Source organism: Patagioenas fasciata, chromosome 1 (genome assembly GCF_037038585.1).
Source record: "Patagioenas fasciata isolate bPatFas1 chromosome 1, bPatFas1.hap1, whole genome shotgun sequence".
NCBI classification, from domain to species: Eukaryota; Metazoa; Chordata; class Aves; order Columbiformes; family Columbidae; genus Patagioenas; species Patagioenas fasciata.
The window spans coordinates 89,167,122-89,183,448 of record NC_092520.1 but is presented as its reverse complement, the minus strand read 5'-3'; the positions used below and the strand labels follow the sequence as shown (position 1 = coordinate 89,183,448).

General features: G+C 40.8%; 1 protein-coding gene across 4 annotated transcripts in view; it reads left to right on the top strand.

Annotated features, from left to right (window-relative positions):
- Positions 1 to 16,327, top strand: part of APP (amyloid beta precursor protein) — a 223,254-nt gene that overhangs the window by 198,584 nt on the left and 8,343 nt on the right. For all 4 annotated transcript variants that reach the window (XM_071810212.1, XM_071810209.1, XM_065862654.2 and 1 more), the window contains 2 exons: positions 9,848 to 9,948; positions 15,603 to 15,749. In XM_071810212.1, the coding sequence (XP_071666313.1) occupies positions 9,848 to 9,948; positions 15,603 to 15,749 (248 nt within the window). The remainder of the gene's footprint in view (positions 1 to 9,847; positions 9,949 to 15,602; positions 15,750 to 16,327) is intronic.

The window sequence follows — 16,327 nt, the reverse complement described above, 5'->3', positions numbered from 1 at the left end:
TTCCTCCTCATTTTTATTTAGGATTATCTAGAAATGGCTGATTCCATGGAGAGCAAACAGCCTTTTATTTCAGAAGAGATTATTCTTCCACACATAGTGAGATTAGATGGGTATATTTTAGGTTAGAATTATTTCCGTGTCACATCGTCATTGCAGTTTTTTTCCTTCAGATCAGATCAAACTGATCAGTTTGTCTTCTTTTTCCTTTCATCTCTTCCTCCAAACTTCCATTAGAAGGTTTGCTGACTACAGAAAATTGTACACTGGGAAGTAAAATGAACTCCTGTGCTAGGGCAACTGAGATACAGGTCAAGGCTGGCCAGGTGATTTACTCCCAGCACTGTTTGGGGAGTCTGAGATCTTGACTTGTGTTTAGAATCTTAATTCACTCTGTGAAGAGAGCCTTGAAACAGGTGCAGAGCTATCTCCACAACCATGCCAAAAATCATGAGATCAAGTAGCATTCCCCCAGTACTGGATTGTCTCTGCCTTCTGGATTAGATTTCTTGCCCAAGAGCACTACAACAGAAATAGCATCACAAATGAAACATAAATGTGTTGAATCCAAATTTTGTAATGTCAATTCAATCCAGGAATTTTCTTGTAATTAAGTTAGTGATTGTTAACTATTTTAATGTCATTGTGAAAAATCTGTTATGAGGTTCCTGTTATTACTAAAGATACACACACACGTAGGCACACACACAGTGACAGAAATTGCTGGTGTCCCTTCCCAAGATAGGATTTTCTCACACTGCTGCGCTCCAGTTTCAGAGAGAAATTATTTCAGTTCAGGGTATCAGAGCACTTCGGTGGTTGGGATGATATAAATAGTACTGAAAGTACAGCTAGCACAGGTCATGAGAGATCTTTGTGAATGTACAATAGACTACTAAGAAGAGGTAAGAAGACTACTAAGAAGGGGCCTGTGTAGCTTTTGCCACCTTTAGTGCAGAATTCATGTGCTGAGAAGACCCCTGTTCTGCTTTTGACACGGAGAGGGAACCCCTGCAGCCCAGCAGGGACACACGTCATGTTCCTCCAGGTAGAGGGATGGTTGTTTCACCAGAGAGACTGAGATCTCTCACTGCCGTGCCTGCATTCTGAATTTCACAGCATAAAGTGTCTTACATGTGCACGTGAAATAGAGATTTTGCCCCTTTACAGTAGCGCTAAATGTATCGTAACACTAAGCACAACGTGTTCTCTTCGGCATTCCTGATAGACCTTAAGTTCCTTAAGTCTTCAGTTAGCATGTCCAGACTTCTGCAGATTTGCCATTACTGATAAAAATTCTGGCAATAAATGGCCACCTGATTTTTCATCATCCCTTGAATACAATTTGTCTGTGATAAAATTTCAATTTAACAAAAAACTGATACCAGTCTGAGTAACTTCATAAACTAGGAATAGAGTAAAGCAAATGGATGCTTAGTTAACCTGTGAAATAAAAGAGAGATTGTCAGTTAAAAACTGTGTACTCTAAAATTTGTTTACTTGCTAATTGTAAATAAAATTTCTATGTTAGAGGTTTAAAGAGGAAAAGAGACACTTTTTTTGTAGTCACTGTCCTTTTGGGATAGTTAATGTTTACAGTTTGAAGCTGTTTTTTACGTCAAAAAACAATCTGAAAAACAAGGATATTATTCTAGAATGAGAAAGTATTAACAAGGGACCTGGAGGCAGGTTAGCACATGCAGCTGCTTGTAACTTTTTGTTTTGTTTTAGTTGCCTAGAGTCCTGCTGATTTCGAGAAAGGTTTGCCATTCTCACAGCCCTGACTTTTCAGTTAGTGCCTCTGCTTGTTTTGCTCAAGCGAACAAGGCGATCGCTGCTGCAGGGTGAAGACACAGGTGTCCAGTCTGGCCGTCCAAGCTGAGGGATAAGAACAAGCAAACATTTTGCCAGTGTTCAAAATCCCTGAAGAAAATCAACACTGAAAGGACTAAGACAAGCTTAGAAACACGTGTCCTTTTTTCTCTTTTCCATTTTCTTTTTGCAACTTTTCACTACGTTTTTCATAAAAGCAGATCTTGCAGATGATCTTTGTCCCTCTCCTGCAAGAGAGGTCATTTGGTCACAGTACAAAAAAGAAGAGCAAGTACTTAGTTGTTTGTAGTATTTATGATAACTAGAATCTCATTACTTCACCACATTGTTCTCTCTTATTAATAAATAAAGTCTATGAGTCAAGTCAGGGAATGTGAAAAGTTGTCCAATCCATAGAGCGGGAAAGCTTTTGAGTGAAGACCAAGTTTAAACCATTTACTAAAATTTACGTCAGTTTTCCAAACCCCTGCCTCCGTAGCACTCCACCTTGACTGGCAGTGATTGAAGCTGGAATTTGAATCTGATTTACATGTGTCCCCAGGAGGAGAGTAGTGTTGGCGGGACCCTCATTTTCTAGTATAGATAGAACATCTGTGTGATCCACACCGGTGTTTGAAAAGGAGCCAAGTGCTTCAACACAATGTCCTTCCTCTTTGTAATTCACAAATGGAACAAAAATAAGAATTATGCCTCAGTTGCTTTCTTGACATGTCTTTCCTGGAAAGGAAGTAAACATAGATGGTAAAAGATCAAGGGGAAGAAAAATATCTAGATGTACTAAGCTATTTTTAATACAGCATGAAATGATTAGAGACTTAAGGCATGTTTCTTGGTATTTATAAGTTGCTTCATAGAGGGAGACATTAGAGGGATTCAATACAGCCTGAGAACTTCCACAGGAAGAACTTCAAATAGAAAGAACAACTCTTTCCTTGATAGCGTCCCTGTAACAGCTTTTTGAGTAGTGTTTCCTTCTCCCCCATGCCCCAGAGGTCACCTTTCCTTTATAAACATTGAATTTCTTGCAGCTGAATTTTGGGTATGTGTTAATGAATAACTTTTTTCTCTTTTTTTGTATGTGTGCTTGTGTATATAGATAGACACACACACACAAAGATACATATAAAAACATCTTTAGATACTCAAAAACGAGCTCCTTTTTCTTCATGTTAATTCACCAGGTCTGATCTGTGGTAACTGATTGAAGATGAGAAAACCTGCCATCAGAATGGGTGTTGCTTAGTATAATATCAGCAGATTTTCTGAAATTCAAGCTAATAAAGAAAATAACCACCTCTCTGTTCAAGGTAGACTGTATTCTCATCTGTTGCACAGTTGCAGCTGTAATTACACCACTAACAGCTGTAATTGTATCACTTGGGATGCCCGTAATTCACAATGCAAGGATTTTATTATATCAACTGAGTTATTTTTTCCATGTAGTATAGTTTGTGGTTTGGTTTGGGTTTTTGCATTCTCCCAGCTCTTTATCAGTTGATTGTTTTTGAAGTCAATAATTTTGAGGAGACATTGCACATAAAGCTGCTTCTGTGTCTCTACCCCTTCCGCTGATAAATCATGACTTGTCCATCTTTATTACATTATATAGAAACTGAGGGATTTTTTTCATGCACAGTTGCAGAGGCTCTGTAAGCCTAATGGCTCTTCTGCAGAATCATTAGCACATATGCTGCAGTCTGTATGAGGTGAGGGCAGAGAGCAACTTAGTGAATTATTGATGATTTTCTTGCCAGAAATTGCCAGGGCTTTTTCCTGTCTTAGTGATGTTGGTTCAGTACAGTTGTCTTATACCAACTGTCTGCAGCTACCAAATAAAAGTCACTAATAGAATTTTTTTCCTTTAGATTGTTTTATAAATCAGATAGTTACTGGCTGTATATGCGATTAAATGTGCATATGCACGGCATCTGCACTGACATGCCAGAAAGTTTACTGAATTTTACTTGGTTATTCATTTTAAACACATAAAATAATCTCTGTTATTCTGAGAAATAATTATTTCATACTAAGTTCCAATTAGATTATTTTTTAAAAAAACATAACTTTATTTTTTGCACTTATTTTCTGCTTTCTCCAATTTGAGAGCCCTATAGTCATCCATGAAGTAAAAGTGAACCGCCATTTCAATAACTTCCAAGGAGAGACCAGAAAGTTTGAGATCCCTACAGTCTTAAAAGTACTTACTCCTTGAAGATATTTGAATTGTCCTTACAAAACCGAGTATATAACATTCATTTTAGTCTTTATAAATTAGGATGCAAGCCTCATTATTCTTCTTTAATTTCAAAATTAAATGACCTGCACAAAGTCACAGAGTCATATGCAAGTAATAGTTGAACTTCTAGTAAGAACATGCAGCCACCTACCTGGGTAATTATTCAAACACAGCATTTCCTTTCAACCTGCCCTTTTCATTGTAGATGAAGCTTTACCCAGATAAAGCTGTTTACTACACTTGTAGCAGGCTTTGATTCAACAAATCTTCTCTTGTTCTTGCCATTACTCAAGTACAGTTCATGGACATGGAGTTACATGTTTTCTGGAATTGCAGTCATTGTGTCTGTTGCTTAAATATGCTAGTTTGGGGGGTTCTATGTAGAGACCACCCATATCTGGTAGTTTCAATTGTGCTTCACCTGGAAGTTTAATTTTTAACTCTAACTGGAAGACCACAGGCACATCTGATGCTCTTTCAGAACTTTGCAGAACAAAATCACAAAATCTTGCTAGATTGTTACTTAACCAGTAGAAGAAGCAATTACAGGCAGTGTAGTAGATGATGTTCACCGAACAGCATCCTTGGTGGAATTCATTGTATCCTTTTTCTTATCCTTCTTAAAGCCTAAATATATATTTACACAAACACAAAAGCTCATCTGTGTGAAGATCAAGTGTTCCCCAAAACAGCTACTTGGTTTGTATTCCATTTGAGTAGCTTTTAACTTCATATGATTCCCCCCTCCCTTTAAAAGACCAAGGAAGAATAAGGTTTGCGTAAGCTGCTGTGTGTACACACATGTGCATGTGTATGTATAAAAGTTAACATTCCTTTTTAGTAACAATACAATTAAAAGCCCATCATAGATAGCTCATTTTGTTGGATTTTACTAGATGCTTTTAAGCCCATGTTTTTGATGCCTGAATAGGCTTTTCAGTTTTTTCTAAGGAGTTGCGAATTAGTATCTTTACCAGTTGAATTGTAGAATTTTAAAATTGAAGTAACTAGGAATGCAGCTCCCTAAAGAGAATATGTAATTCGGAAGAAAAAGCACTAATAATTATCATTATTTGTGAATTTGCAGTGAGGCTGTTGCTCTCATTTTTATTCTTTTACATATGTGTATTTTAGACTTGGTAGTGAATAAAACATCATTTTGTGTCAGAGTTAAAGATCACATCATACAGAACTTTTCTTTGGATGTTTGTCTTCAATGCAAGAGCAGAGTGATATTAGGCATCCTTTGCTGTTTGCATCTTACCTGATTCACACACCTCTGAAGAAAGTTTTGGAAATATTCTAAAAGACCCTTTTTTCTTCTTCAGTTAGTTTTTCCTTCTACAGTTCTTACCTTTGAAAAATAAATCTTTGATTATAGCATGTAGGACTATATATATAGTCACCGGGATGGGAAAGCGAATGAACTGGAAATGAAAAGAAATCTGTTAAATAAAAAGTCTAAATTCTATAATGTAACATGGTGGAAAGGCATATATAACCCTGTGTCTATTTTTGTCTCATACTGGGTATTTAATGGATTCCAGTGCAGAGTCGTGCTTCTCTTACTATATGATTAATTATTTGCAGAAGACCACGTTTACCCTAGTTGTACTTTAGGAGTCTTTTTTCCTCACTTCCAAGGCAGATACAAGGAAGAAATAAATTTTCTATCAGGTTTTTTAGTACAAATGGAGATTTTTCTGTTTCTAACCTTTTTCCCGTGCTAGCTGCCAAAGACAAGTTTTACTAAGTCTAACACCATTAACTTCCTACTATCGGGTCCCACTTGGTAGTCAGATCCCATGGCATTTTTGGGGATCGGTAAGGCCACGTAGTCCACCAGACCTTGGTTGCATGGCCCAGAAAAAAAAATTCTGCCTGATCTCAAGGCTAAAGATTGTTTAACCTGCTGAATGCTGGAAATACAGCTCCAGCTTTCCTGTTTGGGAATAGGAGGGGGGAAGGGAACCCTCAAGGAAATGTGGCTTTAGGGAAGCCTGAGACTGCATTTTTCCAGCAGCTGTGACTACTGTGAATTCATGACCCTCTATTATTGCTCACTGATGTTAAGACTCCTGACCTGTTCTCCCCTTGAAATGCTGCTGTAATTCCTGGCTGGGGCATTTGGCTCTGCTTAACAGAAGCTAACGAAGACGCAGGATCTAAGCTGTCTAGCTGGCTTTCACTCTGACCAGAGCCCCAGAGCACAAGTGCCCAAGCCCATTATTATCCTGCCCCTAGCAGTGGTGCATAGAGGATGCCTGCAGACTGCACCTCTGCCTTGTGCTCCAGCACATCCACTGAGCGTCTGGCAACCAGCATTTGATAGACTTTCAGTACTAGAAACTGTATTTTCACCATTGTGTTTAGTAACCCTGGATGAAACTTGCTTCTTTGCATTTGTTCATTCATATTTTGAACATCCTCATGATTTGTGCCAATGAGTTCCGCAGTCCAGTTTTGCATTGTACCAAATTATATATACACTTCTGTTAGCTTTTAATCTGCTGTGTCATAGCCATGTTGATGTCCTGTACTTTCTTAGGAGAAATAATGAATAACTGTTTCTTGTAGACTTTCTCCTTGTCACTCATATAGACCTCTGTAGCGTTCCCCTTGTTGTCTCTTCCAGTCTGAAGACTGCCGATTTGTCTAGTCCTTCTCATGCAGAAACCATTCCGTACCAGTGATCGTCTGTCTCACCCTACTTTGTGTCTTTTCTAGTTCTTCTGCCATCATTTGAGGTGGGGTGACCAGAGTGCATAGCCAGATTTAAAATGAGGATACAACATCTATACAGTGGTGTAACAATGTTTTCTGTTTTCTCTGTTCCTTTGTAATTACTTCCAGCTTTCTCTTTGCTTTTTTGACTGCTACTGAGCCACCTGCCCAGAGAGAGTTATCTGCAGTGAGTGCAAGGTCTCTGTCTGTCCTGGGTGGAACAGACCTAATGTAGACCCTGTTCTGTATGTATAGTTAGGGCTGCATATCCCTGTGAGCACCAGTTTACATTATATCAACATTTAATACCATTTCCCTTTTATTATGCACTCAGAATCTGTAATATCCCTCTGCAGTTCTTTGCAGCCGGTTTTACTTTGACTATCCTCTTTTTTTCTTTTATTTTTCGTCAATAATCTTTGTCATGTCACTATTCACTCCCTGATCCAGCTCACTTTACAAACAGCACGGCACAGATCCTCTTGGGACCCTGCTGGTAACCTTCCTCCATTGTGAAAAATGGCTGTGTATTTACACTTTATTTCTTGTCTTTTTAATCAGTTGTGGAAAGTCATGTAGGACTTTCCCACTTAATCCTTGCTATCTTAGCTTCTGCCAGAGCTTTGGTCAGGGACCTTCTCAAAGGCTTTTTGGAAATGCAAATACACTCCAAGATGAATCAGTTTCCTGGGCACTTCCTAACTCTACCGGTGACCTCTAGGAGGTTTGGGAGGCAGGACTTCCCTCAGTAAAAGACAAGCTGATTCTTCGCAGGTGTATCTCATACATCTATTGATATGGATACTCAATATTTATAGTTGCAGTGAATTTGTCAGCTGTAGCAGCAGAGCTGTGCGATTCCCCAGGCCCTTGCCCTGGGGGAGTTTCCACATGATGGTTTTGCCAGCATGTCTGAGGGGCAGCAAGCGTGGCCATGGTGAGCAGATGGGAGCCAGCCACCTCTTCAGCCATTACAGCTGTGGGCATGAACCAAGTCCTGGGAAAACCCTTTCCCCTGGCTATTTAATTTACATGAAGCACTGCTATTCCACTGTTGTTTTTCCCCTTCCTCTTTTAATCCTAAAAACAAGAAGGTGAGGGGTTGAAAGAGGCAAGCCTCTGTGCCGCCTGATGCACCTTCTCGTTTTCTTTGCTTCCTATTGTTGCAGGTCTAGGGGGTATTTTGAGATGATACACAAAGGAGAGCAAATTAGATTATTATTTTAGTGTAGGAAACTAACCATAACTGCTTCAAAGATAGGAAGGCAAACCTCTTTGCAGGTACCGTGTAGGTTTTATTTCCTTCATCTCCATTTCCTCTTGCCTTTCATTAACAGAACATCATGGGTTTTTTTTTTTTTAAACTGCAGTTCCTTCAGTGTGTTACAGTTCTTGATTTTGGAAATGGTCTCTCATGTATAAATGTCATAATATACTTGTGTCATTAGTGTAACATGGCATCAAAAATCAGATGCTTAATAAATTTGAGATCTTTAGGTGCCTTATTCCTTTAAAAAAAGACATTAAGGTAGAATTAATGGAACAGTCAAACTATTCAAGAAAATACACATAAATACTTCACTGCACAAAGATAATTCTTGTTCTCTCCTTTGCGTGTTTTACTATGAGAAGAAAGATCAGAACCTTAGAATGGGATTGTCTGTACAGTCCAGAGATGTTCTTGGGAAGGTCTGTTCTTGCTGACTCATAGTACAAAAATAAATCCACATTTAATGAAAAAAGAAATTGCACATTCAAAGGCAATAAAAGGGCAATAATTCTTGCATTGAGTGCTGCTTTAGACTGTGGAACTCATTGGCACATGGAAGTTTTTGAGAATTTATTGAGAGTCCAGAGAGACAATGGAGCACAAGAACAGTCAGTAGTGTTGAGAATTTTCAAGAGTTTCTTCCTCTGCATTGGAGCTTAAGGTCAGCCCAAAATACTAAGAATCAGAATGAAGGCTTGGAGAGAGGAGTTGGAGTGATAAAATGCTAAAGTAAATAATAGACAAGGAATATGAACCAGTTTGTTCTGATCACGTTAGACAGGGTGAGGAAATAACTTCTCATAAACATCATGCTTCTGCAGTGTTTGTACCTCCAAGAAATATGAGTGTCAGTCAGTTGATACAGAGAAGGAAAATAACCAGCTACATGAATACTCATATGTACTCTATAAGCCAGAGCCAGCTTTTCAGGACAAAAACATTCATATATAGGATGCACTGCTCAGCTGTTTTAAGTCTGGCTCATTCTCCTGAGGGTGTTTTCCAGGAGGAAATCCTCTCTGCCTTTGCCATCAGACAAGTGCAGCATCTCCCTTTTGCACCCGTAAAGGGACAACAGGACTGCAAATCATCTACAATTAAAATCGCTGCAAGCTTTGCTTACTTGCTTTACTGTATGTTTCTAATCAAGAGGGACAGTTATTGTCTCTCAGACAGAAGTCAAAACTCAGATTAATTCTGAGCAGTCTGAAATGTGAAAACAAATACGAGCCATGTAAGCTTCACAAACATTTTAATAACTCTTACTTGTAAATGTTTGTGTAAAAGGTAGAGACTCAAAGGAAGCAAGAAAATATATCTGGGGTTCCCCACCTCACACCATGGATGTGTGTTTTTTCCTCACAGAAGCCTGATCTTAGGGAGCAGGAAGATTTTGGCCTAAACACCAAATTTTCTTGACGTTGCTAAAGAGTCTGTTAGAGTAGATCTGTCTGCACCTTGTGAGCCAATGCAGGAGACGGCTGTTGGTCCCTCGCAGCTTAGTACTTGCGGTATTTCATGCTGAAAGCCTTTGATGCTTGTACCAGCATAGCTGCAGTGGATTAAGAAATGTGTAACAGAGGAGAAATTTTACCAGCTCATTGTGTGTCACCTCAGTGGGACTGAAATATCAGACCTACCTCACTGTCCTCCCAGTTCCTTTTCACGTTGCATCACACCTCCTCTGCGTGAATGACGCTGTTGCCTTCTGCTCTTGTTTTGGTGGAGATAGACGGAGCATAATTGAGTCAATGACTTTAATGAATTTTCATTGTGGTGCGATGCAGGTTCTGGGTTGACCAATGTTAAAACAGAAGAGATATCTGAAGTGAAGATGGATGCAGAGTTCCGGCATGACTCAGGATATGAAGTTCATCATCAAAAGCTGGTGAGTGAACAAACTGTGCTTTCCGCACACGTGTTTCGAGTTACTGATAGATTCTTTGAACTAGTGGGTCAGTCATGGCCGTGTTTTCCCTGAGTGATGTGAATGCTGAAAGTGTGAACAAAAAGTATTAATGTGAACAGGTGATGATTTTTCAAACCTGGACTAATTTCAGCAGACAGGGTGGAAAGTCTCACATGAGAGGAAATTCTCACAGTTCCTGCCCTTGTACTGCCATGGGACTGGATGTGGTCATATGGACAATACTTGTCCCACAGTCCATCTGTTATGTTCACATAACTAAAGAGTAGGGATACAGAAGAAGGAAAATAAGTAAGCTTTTTTTAAATAATTTTTTTTAAAAAGTGTGCTGGAGACACGCAGCATGGCGCAGCAAGAAATAGAGTGACACTGTTTCAGGAATAGATTCCTTTTCTGTCAAAACAGATGGTGGTGGTGCGTGAAGGAGGCTGAACCCCATGGAGCATAACCTTTCATAAGATTGCCTGCTTGGGATAAGAGGAGATTCTGCACCGACCTTAATTTTAATTTGTACTTGGCTGTATTTGTGTGTTTTGTTCCTTTAGATCTAGTAAATCATTAACAGGTGAAGTTCAGGTAGGAGCAAAATATTGTTCCCCATTTGAACTACACGGCTTATGAATGCAAAAATAACAACCAAAAGCAATGTAAGAAAGAACAAGCATCTTCCAGAAGCTTTTTTCAGTCCCTTAATAAGTAATGAAGAACCTATAGAGCAGTGTTGGCTATAAACCTTTTCTGCTTCCTCTTTTGTAAAGATACATTACATGATGAGATTGCAGTTCTGTGGCTTTCAATATCCTGATATTAAACTTGAAAGCTTTTTCTCTTAATATATTCTTAAAGCTAAGTAGTGCTGAAAATTAAAATTAACATAGGACTCAAATTTGCATTTGAACTAGGCAATCACTGTGTGAAAAGATAATTCTACCATCTCTTTGATGCTGAGAACTGAGAATTCCCGGTCTGACGAGCTAATCCAAAATGCATTAGCACTAATTTGGGAAATTCTGACATGCTTAGCTCAGATGGGTTAAACATCCTGGTGGAGTGAAATCATGGGAGTTTACCGAAGGGAAGGAGCCTGGAGGAATGTGTTTTAAACACAGTAGTTATTAATCCTGTGTCACATGCACTTTCCAGAAGCAGCCTTTCATGTTTAAGTGCTTTACTACCATCCCAAGAGTTTGCTGCTGGAAACTACCCTTACCATGGTGGCTGGTAGGGAATGCGTTGCGATTCCTGCGCTTGCATAATCTGTGTGAGGCTTAAAATAGAACTTTTCACAGTATCACAGTATGTTTGGGATTGGAAGGGACCTCAGAAGATCATCTAGTCCAATCCCCCTGCTGGAGCAGGAACGCCTAGGTGAGGTCGCACAGGAATGTGTCCAGGCGGGCTTTGCATGTCTCCAGGGAAGGAGACTCCACAACCTCCCTGGGCAGCCTGTTCCAGTGCTCTGTTACCCTCACTGAGAAGTTCTTTCTCAAATTTAAGTGGAACCTCTTGTGTTCCAGCTTGATCCCATTGCCCCTTGTCCTATCATTGTTTGCCACTGAGAAGAGCCTGACTCCATCCTCGTGGCACTCACCCTTTATATATTTATAAACATTAATAAGGTCACCCCTCAGTCTCCTCTTCTCCAAACTAAAGAGCCCCAGCTCCCTCAGCCTTTCTTCATAAGGGAAGTGCTCCACTCCCTTAATCATCTTTGTTGCCCTACGCTGGACCCTCTCCAGCAGTTCCCTGTCCTTCTTGAACTGAGGGGCCCAGAACTGGACACAATATTCCAGATGGGGTCTCACCAGGGCGGAGTAGAGGGGAAGGAGGACCTCTCTCGATCTACTGACCACCCCCCTTGTAATACACCCAAGGATGCCATTAGCCTTCCTGGCCACAAGGGCACAGTGCTGGCTCGTGGTCATCCTGTTGTCCACCAGGACCCCCAGGTCCCTTTCCCCTACACTGCTCTCTAATAGGTCATTCCCCAACCTATACTGGAACCTGGGGTTGTTCCTGCCCAGATGCGGGACTCTACACTTTCCCTTGTTAAATTCCATCAGGTTATCCCCCGCCCAACTTTCCAGGCTGTCCAGGTCCCACTGGATGGCAGGCAGCACAGCCTTCTGACATGTCAGCCACTCCTCCCAGCTTAGCGTCATCAGCAAACTTGCTGATAGTACACTCAGTTCCCTCGTCTAAATCGTTAATGAATATATTGAATAATATTGGCCCCAGTACTGACCCCTGAGACACTCCACTAGATACTGGCCTCCAACTGGACTCCACACCATTGACCAACACTCTTTGGCTTCTCTCTTTAAGCCAGTTTGCAACCCACCTCACTACTCTGTTGTCTAGACCACACCTCCTCAACTTAGCTGTGAGGGTGCTGTGAGGGACTGTGTCAAAGGCTTTACTGAAGTCAAGGTAGACCACATCCACCGCTCTGCCATCATCCATCCACCTTGTTACATTCTCATAAAAGGCTATGAGGTTGGTCAAGCATGACTTACCCTTGGTAAAGCCATGCTGACTGCCCCTAATGACCCTCTTATCCCTGATGTGCCTTGAGATGACACCAAGGATAAGCTGTTCCATTACTTTCCCAGGGACAGAGGTGAGGCTGACCGGTCTATAATTACCCGGGTCCTCCTTCTTGCCCTTTTTGAAGACTGGAGTGACATTTGCTTTCCTCCAATCCTTGGACACCTCTCCCGTTTCCCAAGACTTGGCAAAAATGATGGAAAGCGATCCAGCAATGACTTCAGCCAGCTCCCTCAGCACCCGCGGATGCATCCCATCTGGACCCATGGATTTATGGATGTCCAGACTATTTAATTGCTCCCTAACCCAGTCCTCATCGACTAAAGCAAACTCCTCCATTGACCTGGCTTCATCTGGGGTCTCAGGGGTACAGGGTTCCCCAGGACAGCCTCCAGCGGAGTAGACAGAGACAAAGAAGGCATTCAGCAATTCTGCCTTCTCTGTGTCTTCTGCCACCAGGGCACCCACCTCATTCATCAGTGGGCCTACATTGCCTCTGGTATTAGTTTTATCTGCTATGTATTTGAAAAAGTTCTTCTTGCTGTCCTTGACCGCTCTCGCCAGCTGTAATTCTAAGGAGGCCTTGGCTACCCTAGCTGCCTTCCTACATCCTCTAACAGCAGCCTTATATTCCTCCCAAGTGGCCAGTCCCTGCTTCCATGACCTGTAAACTCACCTCTTGTGCTTGAGCATACCCAACAGATCCCTATTCAACCACGCAGGCCTTCTGGCTCCCTTCCTCGACTTCCTACGTGTGGGGATGCTCTGATCCTGAGCGTGGAAGAAGCAATCTCTGAATGCAATCCAGCTCTCTTGGGCCCCTTTTCCTTCAAGCAGTCTTGCCCATGGGATTTCCCCCAGCAATTGCTTGAAAAGGCCGAAATTAGCCCTGCCAAAGTCCAGGGTTGCAATTCTACTTGCTATTCTGTTCCTGCCACACGAGATGCTGAACTCCACCATCTCGTGGTCACTGCAACCCAGGCAGCCCTCAACCTTTACTGCTTCGACCAGACCCTCTTTGTTAGTGAGGATGAGATCCAGCAGTGCACCTCTCCTGGTCGGCTCCTCCACCATCTGCATGAGGAAGTTATCATCAATGCACTGGAGGAACCTCCTGGACTGTGGCTGGCTGGCTGAATGGTCCTTCCAGCAAACATCAGGGAAGTTAAAATCACCCACAACAGCCAGGGCCTGTGACTGTGAGGCCACTCTCAGCTGCGCATAGAAGGCCTCGTCAACTTCCTCAGCCTGATCTGGTGGCCTGTAATAGACACCTACAACCATATCACTCCTGCCAGCCTGTCCCTTGATCCTGACCCATACACTCTCAACTTTTCCAGCTTTTTAAAACATTTTATGCCATACTTCTTACTGATAGGTACAACCATTGTTTAAAAATTAGGAAGCTGTCCTCTAGGTTATCCTTTCAGTTGAGACAGAGTGAGGAGTCTGGTGTTGCTGAGAAGGTCCCGGGCTGATGCCCATCTCCCTTAGCTTTAATTCAAAAGCAGCCAGCAGAAAGTACTTTCATCTGTGTTTTCCTTCTCCTGTGCTCTGGAGGGATTTGCTGAAACAGTCTCCTTAGGATATTGCTTTGAATTCAGCTGCTCATTGTATTTTACATGCAAACTTCAGAATTGAGCTGAAATGGCAGTTATTTTCTCCTTTATGGGTGTTCACATTTTTACTGTACATTAAGTTGATTTTCATGGCTTGGAGTGCTTAAGGCTTTCCTCTGTTGCATATGTATATTAGCTGGGTCATTTCACAGTGCTCCAAAATAGCATGGTAACACAATTTCATTCCTGGGCAGGTAAAATTGACAGAAGAAATTATTATTTCACATCAGCTTATGCCAACTCTGCCCATTGTGTGTACTTTCTAGTGAATTCTTAACTTTGTTTAAACACATTTCTTGCTTATGACTAGGAACAACATAAATATTTATACTGCATGCTTTAATACCTCTCTGAGGAAGACTGTGTTTCTGAAGAGTGCAAATGTTATACAGCTCATTATAATTCTCAGCTGGTCTCCTGCTTCCCTCTGCATTTTTGTTAAATACTTGTCAAACTATTTAGTCTTTCAGAGTCAGATAGTCCTGCAATTCGGTGAATGTAATTTATTCTCTAATCCTTTTTGGCCATTTTGGTTAAAAATAATAATAATAATGGCCCACTATTGACAAGCAGACAAAAGGTTTGTGGAATTTGCATAGATGTAAATTAATTCAGCATACTCTTTGAATACAAAACAGGACAGTGAAAACAATTACCCACTTTTCATACCTGCTCCTGTTGTAAAAGCCTATCTTGTTAAATGCATAGTAAAGCATCTTGCTGTCCACTGTTTCACCTTATCACTACAAATAATTTAAGTGCATCTTCTGTGTTTTTCACACAACTGTTTCCTCCACTAGGTCTCATGTGAGTATTGTCATCATCCAGGTATAGCTCATTCTCCCTTTTCTCTGCAAAATCTTGAAGCATCACTTGGTGGTCACTTAAATCATCATGCTTGTTTTTGTTGGACTCTTGTCTCTTTGGTGGGAGAAGTTTCTCCCAGCTGGTTGCGTGCAAGTTTCACTTTTGTCCCACAGGTGTTCACTGCTCTCTTATTGCATAAATGCATCTTAGTCCAAACAAGCCACACATATAGATTTATGAACATTTTCATGATTAGCATTCTAAAAATAAAGAAATGTGCGTGCTCCCTGGTTACTCTTCTATAGGCTCATCAGTCATTTTGCAATTAGATTGACTCGCTTACTGAAGGAAGAAAAAAAAAAGCAGCTACTATCTAAGACCCATGTGAAGCAGAAACGTGGAGATGAGTCTTCCCCTTAGTCACAGCAGTGCTACACCAGAGGCAATACAGATTTCCCAAGTTGCTCTTCTCCAACTATGAGAGCTTTGTGCTACAGCAATCCAGTTTTGAATAATTAGGATGACATACAATGCTGTTTAATTACTGATACATCAATAGACTTTATATTGCTGTGGCAGCTGGACACATTAACCAAATAGTGAGCTTTTTATTAGCCACCTTGCTTTATTTTTCTTTTGCAGGTGTTCTTTGCTGAAGATGTGGGTTCAAATAAAGGTGCCATCATTGGACTAATGGTGGGAGGTGTTGTCATAGCAACAGTGATTGTCATTACTTTGGTGATGCTCAAGAAGAAGCAGTACACATCTATCCATCATGGGGTTGTGGAGGTAAGAAGAGACTGCCAAGCACAACTGGTGTCACACATGCAATGCAGTCAACACGCTGCTCAGTAAATGTATTTACAAATTAAGAAACCACGTTTTTGCCTAGCCCTATGTTTAGAGTTAGAGTGGTTGCACCTGGCAGAGTGGAATCAAATTGCCTTATTTTGTAAATCCAGACACAGTATAAACCATGTTAAGTTGGTTGTACAACCACAAGAATATCTCCTGGAACTATACCAGACCAATCACCTAACAATGTGAAAATTCATTTTACAGGGAATTTAACAAGAGCCAATGAGCAGACACTGCACAAGAGGAAAAATCTGGGTTTACTTTTGTTGGGAATGCATACACATGGATTTCTTTCTTTACCTTGCAAATAAACATTTGAGGCAGGTCTTCTGTGGATTGTGCTGGACACAAGGATTTTCCCTACACAGATACTTCATTACTTTTTGTTCTCTAAACAAGTTTTTTTTTTTGCCATTTGCTTTTGTTTTATGGCTAATCTGAAACTTATAGATTGGAGAAACAATAAAAGGAACAGATATAATATATAATACTCTCATATGGGATTTTCA